The 11,645-nt window shown below is 40.2% G+C and overlaps 1 protein-coding gene across 3 annotated transcripts in view; it reads left to right on the top strand.

The window, feature by feature from the left end:
- The window catches only part of LOC129769149 (solute carrier family 26 member 6-like), a 48,833-nt gene extending 38,413 nt beyond the window's left edge, over window positions 1-10,420 (top strand). For all 3 annotated transcript variants that reach the window (XM_055771237.1, XM_055771236.1, XM_055771239.1), the window contains exons 4-7: window positions 4,325-4,668; window positions 4,727-4,831; window positions 4,887-5,290; window positions 5,350-10,420. In XM_055771237.1, the coding sequence (XP_055627212.1) occupies window positions 4,325-4,668; window positions 4,727-4,831; window positions 4,887-5,290; window positions 5,350-6,373 (1,877 nt within the window). In that variant the 3' untranslated portion in view covers window positions 6,374-10,420. The remainder of the gene's footprint in view (window positions 1-4,324; window positions 4,669-4,726; window positions 4,832-4,886; window positions 5,291-5,349) is intronic.
- Window positions 10,421-11,645: the final 1,225 nt, after the last annotated feature.

The following is an 11,645-nucleotide window of genomic DNA, read 5'->3' on the forward strand; positions in this document are numbered from 1 at the left end:
TATTCAATAGAGACGGCAGACCCCGAGAGTGTAATTTGTCTGACAAAACCTCTATTCAAACAGAATCAAAGGCCCCCTTTATGTCCAAGAATACTGAAGCCATTTGTTTTTTTTTCGGCGTAAGCCATTTGAATTTCTGAAGAAAGCAACGCAAGACAATCATTCGTCCCCTTGCCCCTGCGGAACCCATATTGTGTATCTGAGAGTAAGCCATTCGTTTCAACCCAACGATCAAGGCGAAACAAGATCATTTTCTCCAACAATTTCCGTATACAAGACAGCATTGCTATTGGGCGGTACGAATTGAAGTCGGACGCGGGTTTTCCGGGTTTTTGAATAGCTATAACTCGTACTTGTCTCCAATCATTTGGAACAATATTATTCTCCAGAAACCGATTGAATAAGTTCAACAAGCGATGTTTCGCCACATCAGGGAGATTTTTCAGCAAGTTGAACTTAATTCTATCCGATCCCGGAGCAGAATTGTTACATGAAAGGAGAGCAAGAGAGAATTCTACCATCGAAAACTCGGAATCAAGATCGCACCTATCTTGTGGTATATCTCGAACAATTTTTTGCACAGGAGCGGAATCAGGACAAACCTTCCGTGCAAAATTAAAAATCCATCGATGTGAATATTCTCCGCTTTCATTCGTTGAAGAGCGATTTCTCATGTTTCGAGCCACTTTCCATAATTTTTTCATTGACGTTTCTCCTGACAAACCTCCCACGAAATTTCGCCAATAAGCACGTTTTTTCCCTTTGATCAAGTTTTTAAATTGATTTTCAAGGTCCAAATACGTCTGAAAATTTTCAGGGGTTCCACGTTTCCGAAAAGCTTTAAATGCATTCGATTTTTCTACATAAAGCTTGGAACATATGCTATCCCACCATGGATTGGGAGGCCTTCGACGAATAGTGGAACCTGGGATGGGTTTCGTTTGAGCGCGAACCGCGCTGTCATAGATCAAACGAGAAAGGAAGTTATACTCCTCCAATGGAGGTAAACCATCTCTGGAATTGATGGCTAGAGCAATCGCGTCCGAATATTTTTTCCAGTCAATGTGTCTTGTGAGGTCATATGCCATGTTTATAGATTCTGAAGAATTCGACCCAATGGTGATGGAAATTTTGATTGGCAAGTGATCACTACCGTTGGGGTTCTGGATTACATTCCACTTGCAATCTAACGATAGTGAATTCGAGCAAAGCGAGAGGTCAAGAGCACTTGGGTTAGCAGGAGGTTTAGGCACACGTGTTGTTTCCCCAGTGTTCAAAACGGTCATATTGAAGTTGTTACAAAGGTCATATATCAACAATGAACGATTGTCGTCGTACTGTTCCCCCCAGGCAGTTCCGTGAGAGTTGAAGTCTCCCAAGATCAATCGTGGCTCAGGAAGAAGTGAGCACATGTCATCAAGTTGTTTGCGGCTAACCGCAGCTCTCGGAAGCCAATACAAGCTGACAATACAGAGGTCTTTACCTCTGATGTTTGCATGACAAGCAACAGCTTCGATCCCTCCAATAGGTGGAAGGTCAATTCTAAAAAATGAGTGGCACTTATTGATCCCCAATCCCCAGTCATCGCGGTCCAAGCGTATAATATTAAAATCGTGGAAAGAGATATCATCTCGCGAAGAAAGCCAAGTTTCGGACAGAGCAAAAACATCACAATTGAAGTTATGAATTAAAAATTTGAATGTATCCAATTTAGGGATAAGACTACGACAATTCCACTGAAAAACAGTGATATCTCCGACCTCTCTATCTAAATTAGACATCAAGAGAGATAATCATTGCAAGGAGGGGCCATGTTTGCATCAATTGCTGTAAAATTGTCTTTAATACTGGAAGCATTGAGATGACAAGGGTTCTGATGGAGTCGGAAACATTAAAACACTTGAAGATTTGATCCAAAAGGTCAGACAACTTTATAAATCCCGATTGGGAAGTTGAGCTGGACGGAAAAACAGGGACAGTTGGGGTTTTTGATGTCCCCTGGAGTGCTGGGTCGTTCGAAGGTGAACTATTCCCACGGAAGCCAGGAGGAACCTGATTTTGCTTGTCCGCTGCACTCGATTTTTTAGGCAAGCTAACTGGGGGTATCACCGGGGGGACTTGTTCTTGAACTTTGGGAGTGGTCACATTTTTGCGCCGGGGATTCCCTTTGAAAATAAACGGTGTGCCCCCGCTAGCTGTGTCCGCTTCCATTTCATCAACTGGCAACGTGGAAAAGCTATTGTGTGTTGAGATTGGTTGTTGTTGTTGTTGGGCCAGTGGAGAAGCGCCCTTTAAAATTTCCGCAAAAGTGCGTTTCGAGCGTTCCTTTAAAGAGCGCTTCTGTTTCTCCCAGCGACTCTTGTAAGTTTCACAAGCTGAGAGCGCGTGTGGGGATCCTCCGCAATATGGACACTTATGCTCAGTCGCACTGCAGGATTTCCCCTCATGTTGCTCTCCGCAAGTGGCACAGCGCTCCTTGTTGGCACAATAATCTGAAGTGTGACCAACTGACTTGCATTTGTTGCAAGTCATGGGCTTTGGCACGAAGAGTCGCACAGGTAGTCTCAATTTGTCCACCATAACGTAGTCAGGGAGGGCGGCACCAGCAAAGGTGACTCGAAACGAGTCTGACGGCGTAAATTTAGTTTGGTCCCCATCAAGGGAGAGTTTCCCGAGTTGGCGACAGTCCAAGATCTTTACTTCCATTGAGGGAAGCTTCTTGAACTTGCCTTTTCCTTCTTTTTTTATTTGTTCGCTCGTCAGACCCGTTTCAGTTATCACCCCCTCAATTTCTACGTTATGGGAGGGTATAAATGTTCTATATTCGAGAGTGAAGTGTTGGTCAGCAACAATCTCGTTTGCGTGTTTCCGTTCATTCACGACAACCCGCAATTTGTTCGGTCTAACCCTGCGAATTTCAGATACAGAAGTGTATCTGGCCAGATCTTTCATGATCTGAATCACGTTAAGGCTTTTTCCTTTTGGTTTTGGCCGGAGGAAAACAACCCACGGGCCAGTTCCAGGTGCATCTTCTGGATAAACTCTGACACGTGGAGCGGAAACAACAGAGGGAGAAGACGAGGACGAGGACGAGGACGAGGATTGGGTTGGATCTGAAACATCAGAAGGGTGAAGCGAAATCGATGATGGGAGAGGGGGAGTGGAAGTAACAGTCGGTTCAGAAGGGAGGCTTGCTATTTTCTTAGAGGGGGGCTTGGAAGGATGAGCAGATTCGTCCCCAGAAGAATTATCTTCTTTTTGAGGGACTCGTTTATGTTTTTTCCCAGATCTTAAATGGGATTCATTATCGGAGATCTCCATCTCTGGAGATCCTCCACTATCCTCCATCTTACAAAAATTTCTGTCTTATTTCTAATATATTATTGATTTTAACAATAATCTCGAAAAAAAAATTACAAAACAAAAATAAATTATGATAATAATATTAAACAATGAACAAATGAGTTGAATAATAATATTAATATTAAATATGTGTACCTTAAAATAAAAGTTGTTCCGATACTGCGCTCTACTGCCCTAACCAGGGAGAGACAGATGCTACACGCTATGGATCAATACAATAGCGCAAGAATAGCTCACACGGTCACGTGATGATAATTCCCGTTAACGACAGCCACACGATGGCGATCCCGTTATGCCGATGTTCAACAGCCGCCAAGGGCTGCAAGCTGCAAGAGCGCTGCTTCCTTTGTTTCACTTCACAAAAGGTCAATTCGAAAGCGGACAGCAATGACCTTCACTCGTACACTATACCAATCGCACAATAGTAAAAGTGGCAACGCACAATAACGACACTGAACTTTACTCGTCAAGAGTTGGATAGCGAATGACGGTAAATCAGTTGATCGATTTAATTTTTTCATTGATAATATTTATATTTAGCTTATAGCACATTATACTGATAATTGTTGATTTTGAAGGTTATATGAAACTACGTCTGTTATGCGTACACACACTGATTTTTCGGAAACGTTTTTTCCAAAATTGCTCAAATGTTTTCGAACAAAAAATGTTTGTTCGCATGTTGAGCATACATTATGTAGAATGCGTAACAGCGAAAAAGTCGATTTTGTTCATTTTGTCGTTTACGTCTCCTATACAAACATGGGCAGTATACTTAATTCTAGGCTAGGAATTTAATATAGTTTCCAATGATTAAAATTCAAATAGAGGCATGAAGTTGTCCAAATTTGCTGAATAGCTCAATATGTTCTGGCATTTATAAAAGTGAACGACTAAGTCGACACAATTTTGAACTGCAGAATATCACCTTCAATTTCTTTTCAATTATTTTCACTTCCAGCCGCCGAATCTCTAGTCAGCGCAATTCGCGAAGTAAAATGCTGCTCATCGTTGCTGAGCTTCGTTCCGATCCTTCAATGGCTTCCAAAATACTCGCTGAAGCACGACCTGATGAGCGACGTAACTGCCGGTATAACCTGCGCTGTAATGCAAATCCCCCAGGGAATGGCATACGGACTGTTGGCCGGTGTGGAGGCCAAAGTTGGCCTCTATATGGCGTTCTTCCACTGCCTCGTGTACGCCGTGTTCGGAACGTCACGACACATTTCGATGGGAACGTTCGCTGTGGTTAGCTTGATGACGGCGAAGGTCGTCGCGACGTATTCGTCGCCCCCTGTGGAACTTGTAGGTTACTTCAGGCAGTGAAATGATTTGATGTTCATTATTTGATTAATGCTTACAGATCAATGGAACCGATCCTAGCTCCAGTGGAATCGACCCCACCGTACCACACTACACTGCAATACAGGTAGCCACTGCTCTTTCGTTCGTTGTGGGATGCTATCATGTAAGTGTGCCTTCTTGATGGTGAATATTTTGCCCACTTATGAAGCTCTTTTCAGATTGTGATGAGCGTTATCCGCTTGGGAACGCTTTCATCTCTCCTCAGCGAACCACTGGTTAGCGGGTTCACGACAGCAGCTGCTGTCCACGTGCTTGTCAGCCAGATGAAGGACCTGCTTGGGATCTCAATTCCCCGCTACAAAGGCGCCTTCAAAAACATCTATTCTCTGCGAGACATATTCGAAGGGATTCCCAACAGCAACCTCACCGCCGTCTACACTTCAGTTATTGTGATTCTTTTTATGATATTCATGAACGAGTACTTGAAACCCTGGTCATCGACAAAGTGCAAATTTCCGATTCCGGCCGAGCTGATGGTAGTCGTGGGGGGAACGCTGGCCTCCTACCTCATCGGATTGGGTCCCAACTTCGGTGTAAAGCTCGTCGGGGAGATCCCCGTGGGGTGAGTTGATAATCGAAGACAATCTTGGCGTATGTATTCTAATCCAGTTTCAATTGCAGTTTGCCACCGCCTCAATGGCCAACAATCGCCCTCCTTCGACTCGTTGCGGTGGATGCCATCGCCATCACAATCGTCAGTTACTCAATCGTGATGTCCATGGGACTCATTTTCGCGCAGAAGGAAGGCTACGATGTTCGTCCAAACCAGGAACTGATTGCGATGGGTGCCACCAACATCTTCGGGTCGTTCTTCTCGTGCATTCCGACGGCCTGTTCACTTTCCCGGTCGTTGATTCAACACCAGACCGGTGGTAAGACCCAGATAACGGGGGTGATTTCCTCGATGCTTATATTAGTAGTGTTGTTGTGGGTGGGACCATACTTCGAAACGCTTCCTCGATGCGTGCTGGCATCAATCATTTTCGTAGCGCTGAAAGGCATGCTGTGGCAGGTGCTGCACATCAAAAAGTTCCACCGCGAAGGCACCCTCGAATTGTTCGTATGGTTGGTGACGTTCCTTAGCGTAACGATCATCGACATCGACATTGGTCTACTGGTCGGTGTTGTGTTCTCTTTACTAGTTTTGTACATTAAGGGTTGGAAGTCATACTACAGCTTACTGGGAACGGTCCCCGAAACGGCGATATACGTCGATATCGGAAGCCACCAGCGCGCCGAGGAACTCCCCCACATCAAAATCTTCAAGTACTTTGGAGCGATCAATTTCGCCAGCCGTTCCGGCTTCAAGAAGGCACTCACGAAAGAGGTCGGCGTCTGTCAGAAGCTTGTCCACCGGGCATCGAAATACGATTCCGCAGGGGAAGGAGCGGGGTTGCACATCATCAAGACGGTGATCATTGATCTGTCCAGTGTTCCCCACATTGACACTGCCGCCTGTAAAACGTTCAGCGAAATCAAGAAGGAGATGAGCCGGGTTGGCGTCAACACGTTGATCGCGAATCCGGCGGATTGTGTGTATGACAAGCTGCTGCATGCAGAATCAATCGGGGAGGGAGGTTTTCATATATTCCCCACGACGCACGATGCCGTGCTGTACGCTCAGGGTTCGATGACGAGTGTCTGAGAAGGAGAATACCGATCGATCGATCAATGATGTGCCAAAGAATGATGAACTTACTTACACAGTATCAGGTACCTGTGCGACGCAGCACAGGAAACATGTGCCTTTTCTTATAGGATAAGAAATGGATAACAATAGCTCATCAGAGAAGTTGATTTTTTATAGTTTAGTACTTAAGAGAACCAAAAGTGAATCTGAAAACAACAACTTAAAAAGTGTTCAGTCAGAAAGACAAGAACAATTATTAATATTACGTTGCAGCTGTAAATCTCCCCAGCAGAATCTTGAGCATGAACATGTTTTGTTAGGAAAATCCTTTTTAGGATAGTTAGAAAAATAATCATATTTATGTTTGAATACGTATGAATTATAGTGTTACTGATACTGCTGAAGAATGGTGAGGCCACTAGTGATCTAGGAATGAAACTTATCTAGAAGAGAATCCGCGATTCGCCTATATATATATATATATATATATATATATATATATATATATATATATATATATATATATATATATATATATATAACTATGTGTCAGAATAGAAACAGAAGAAGAGTACGTTTTCCATAATAGATAGCATGATAGTATTTATTTCATCCGATTTGCCATTGTAATGTAAATAAAAACCTCACTAAAAAAGAATTCATGTAGAAGAAATCCTCTCGATCGGAGAGAGTAGCAGTAACGGTGAACCAGGGGTGGCATTCCGCATTTCGAAACGAGTGATTTTTGTTCGTTTCGACCGCTTTTGCCTTTATGTATCTCAAGTTTTGAGATTGTGATATTTTTTGAAAACTACTCACTCATACCAATGTTCACTTTGAGCAGTTCATTCGTATTTAGAAGACTAGAAAAATCATATCAGCTTAGCTTATTCTCTAGTCAAATTTTTCCCTTGCGTGCTTTAACTGAAACAAAATGATCCACAATTATTTCTAAATCAATTGCTATATCTAAATCAAGCGAATGTCGATCGAATGAATTGCCTAGCCATTGAGTCGGGCTTGGTTAATTTTAGATCGTAGATAATTTTCAATAAATTTAAGCTTGCTAAAAATGCGTTTGCACAATGCCTGTAACTGAAAACGTCAGTAAAATTCGTTGCGCCGTCTCGATGTTAAAATAGAAGAGAGAGAATATCTGAGAATAAAGTTCAAGGTGAATCTCTTTCCCTGGAGCCACCGCTTGAGGTTTGGGAACACATAATAGCCGCTGGGGGCCAAGTCTGAGAATGTGGTGGGGAAGCAACCTATTGGAATCGTAATTGGTACAACTTGGCCATCGCTTTAAAAGACATATGCGACGGTGCATTGTCGTGATGGTACAGAGTGAATGAGTGCGAGTGAGTTAGCATAACACAACGAGCGGATATCATTTATGCATAATGCTGATTTCACACTCATAAACACACAGCTCGATACAAGGAGAGGAAGTCCTCTGTATCGAGGTTTGCTACGACAAAGAAGAGTAGCATACGAGAATTTTTGTGCTAGTGCGGATATGGAAGAGTATCCAGAATTTTGGAATATAGATATACACTGCATTTATTTAAATAAACGTATATTTAAAAATTTTGATGCATTCTAAAATAATATCCGAAATGATAAACAAATGGATTGAATAATAGAATTCCGTAGTTCTACGTCGAAAACTGCGGTAGTGTCCTAGATACAACCCATTATACTTTTTTCTTCACTGAAGATAACCTATACATTGAAGAACCTTTCGTTATGGTATATAGCAAAATGTATTCTTTTGGAAACATTCTTTATCATCACATACCATGTCCCACTGTCGATTCATGTGAACTTTGGCAAAACTCAGACCTTTTCCGATGTGAGATGGTGTAAGATGAGGAGCTTTAACCTTTTAAGCCCTCTTTGTGTGAGGATTTTTTAGCAAAACATGACGAATTGTCACCCGAGTAACATTTAAATTGAAATATCACTTTATTTGCATAAGCGATTTTGAGGTATTCGAAGCTTTTTTAGCTATTTCCCGCTTATCCCGATAAGAGAGCCTCGATTTACGTTGAGCTCTCTCCTTCTTACCGTATCCTTGAGGATTCACCAAATAATTAAGCACTACTTGCACTAGTTGATCGTCCAATCCGACGAGAAATTTCTTTTACTAACATTTTCATGGCGAAATGCATTGATTCGTCTTTCTTCTCTCTCCGTGAGCACTTTTCCCTTTGGAATTTTCCAGATTTATGAAAAATAACTAAAACAACGGAAAATATAACTGGTCTTATAGAAACTTGACACTTGAAAAATACAAAAACATTCGTTTACGCTCAGCATATGAAAATCATGCAATGTATGGTAGTCACCAATACCTACACATTCTAGTAAATTGAAACATTGTTTGTTTACAATGACACAAAGCAGCAGGATCATCACCTGGTCTCATAGAAGTTGGACAGAGTGTAGTATTGATGCACGAATTTTTAAACGTGTTTTTCTCGGAACCATGTTTTTTCAGTTGGTGGTATCGATATCTCAGGATCTACTCGACCGGTTTGGCTTAAAATGGATTATCTAACGCGTTACATAGCCGTTTTTCGATGCCTTTTTTTATATTCTTGATGACCTTTTAAACACCGATTTTTCTTGAAAAATAACTCACTTTTAACAAAAATGGCCGCCATTTTGGCATTTTTTCGAATTTTCAAAAACCCCTATATGACGCTTCAGGTTTTAAACAATAATCATTGGAATTCGTTCTACGACACCCCGTTTCTTCAGACATGATTTTCGTACAGCATCTGTGTATCCAGCTTTCAACAGCGTAATAATCATTATTCGTGCACTCAAAAAATGGAAAATAAATCTTCAAATATACCTTAAACAATAATCAAAATGCTCGAATACTTCGCTTTATTTCTAACATTAAAAAAAAAAATCATGAAAAATTTAATTATTTTTCGACCTTCCAGATTGAAGCCCTTTACACTCCTATACTCTGAGAAATGAATGAATTATTGATTTCTGGTCTGTCAGACCGAGAAATCAATAATTCATTCATTTCTCAGAAAATATCAACACTACGACATTGCGATTCTCTTCAGCTTCGTTATTCGTCGTTCGTCATCGTTAAGCGTATCGCATGTGTTGGTACAAAGGGGACGTGTGCTACTTTTTTAACACTTTCGGTCTGACACACCGACGCGAGTATAGGAGTCACTTTTTTGGACAAGTGCCTTTTTTCATATTCTAGAATATTAATCAATGAAATATATAAATTAATGTTAGTGACGTGGAATATTTATAGAATATAATGCATAAGACCATTACCAGACTATTCTTATTTGATTTCAGTCCCTTTTGTGATTAGATTGAACGGATCCATATATTAACTATTCGTCGATATATTCGTCGTTAGATTCATACATTCAAAAGCAAAATATAGATGTTTGACTTTCGTATAGTTATTCGCTAAATATAATGGTCATACATATACACACTTGAGAAAAAAATTCACTTGTGGAAGAATTGTAAACAGTAAACTATAAACTAATCGGTAACTTATGGTAATTTTTTATAATTACAGTTTCGGGGATATTTTTTTTATAATGAATATAGACAAGAAAACAAGATAAAGAAAAAGAAGTTACTAGAAATCCTTTTATATCATCTTTTTATGCCCTATCTAAAAAAAGGTATTAATTCTTAGTTTACCAAGAATACAGAGACAAAGAATATTAGAAATATGTAAACTTTATATTCCAAAACCTTTATCATCTGTTAGTTATACATTCTTCTCTTCGATAAAAGACCCGAAAACAGGCAACAATTGCATGAAATGTAAAAAATATGTTTGTTTCGAGCATGCAGTTATACTATGTTCTGATTCTTACTCCAATGAAACCACAATCGATTAATACGTTCTTATGTTATTTTATAGTTCTTTATACTTTCATGAATTATATTCAGTTGCATACTTTTAATTAATAACAATAAAAGATTCGAAACTCGATATTTGTGTTGGAGTATCAAAAATTACTCTATTTTGAGGAGGCTGAATTAGATGACTATTAAAACATAATAAAGACGAAGAAAACATATGTTTTGGAGTTTTTTCATTCAATCATACCCTCTTCTTCAAATAAATGCCAATAAAGCCTGAAAAATACACAATGGCAACATTACAGAGAAGTTCAATTTTCGGTCTGTGACACCGTGCGCGAGTATACGTGTTATGATTTTGCACGCGAGAACAGGAGTGTTAAGCAATAAACCAAGGCGCGTAGAAGTATATCCTAAGGTGATCCAACTTGCTAAAACCACTCTTCAGCCATCTTGGAAGGCTACTGTGTTTCGTTTGTAAACAAAACACAATACGCTTGTGCCCAAGCTCGCTCGTGATCAGTCTGTCTCTTTCACACTTCAAGGAAAAAATTCCCCTTCTGCTTTCTTCCGTACTGTTTTCATATACCACTCCCCTAACCAACTTAGTGACGAAACGGCCTCACCTAGTACCATAGACCCGTCTTACAATTAACAATAACTGTAAAACAACGCAATTGGGTGTTTTAGTTTTGCGAGAATCAAAGTGAGGTTATTGATTTCTTGTACGGACAGAAGCAACTACTAATGATCAGTGTTGGAAAAAATCATCTTCACTATGCTCAAATGCATAGATTTTCAGGCTAGGTTGTATCGAAAACCTAGACATATTACAAACTAAAATTAAGATGACAGATCCAGGCAACTAGTGAATATGAGCAAATGAACTTTTGTTCTTCAATATGTTTTGAAGTTTATTTTCCACCCAGTGTCATTTTCATTTTGATTATTGAGGACGTCAGAATTGAATTTCATTTCAGCCAAATGAAAATAAGCTGTTGTTTACTTCTAACCTGAGACTGCAGTGTGCGGTTGGTTTTTATTTAGTTCGGACTTTTATTGTACTTATGTCCTTCCCAATCAACGCAGGCAAAATTATGATATGTTATCCAGTTGGTCATCTAGTCTAGAAGTAAACGTTTATCAATTGCAATACAGCGCAAATGCCTTGACGGTAGCTACAACCACTCGTTGTATCCATTCTGCACATGTCGTTGCTACCGTCTCGCCAAATAAAATTTATTTTTAAACTCAAATTCTTGTCAGAACGAATATCGTTTCGAATGTGATGATTATCAATTTGTTGCTTTTGATATTCAAAGTATCAATAACAGCGAAGTTATGAACCCCACTCAATATCGCATTCATTCATTATAGGAAATTTGTTCATGCATCAGCAATATGAACGAAATGAACTCCTTTG

This window comes from Toxorhynchites rutilus, chromosome 2, assembly GCF_029784135.1.
Source record: "Toxorhynchites rutilus septentrionalis strain SRP chromosome 2, ASM2978413v1, whole genome shotgun sequence".
Lineage (NCBI taxonomy): Eukaryota > Metazoa > Arthropoda > Insecta > Diptera > Culicidae > Toxorhynchites > Toxorhynchites rutilus.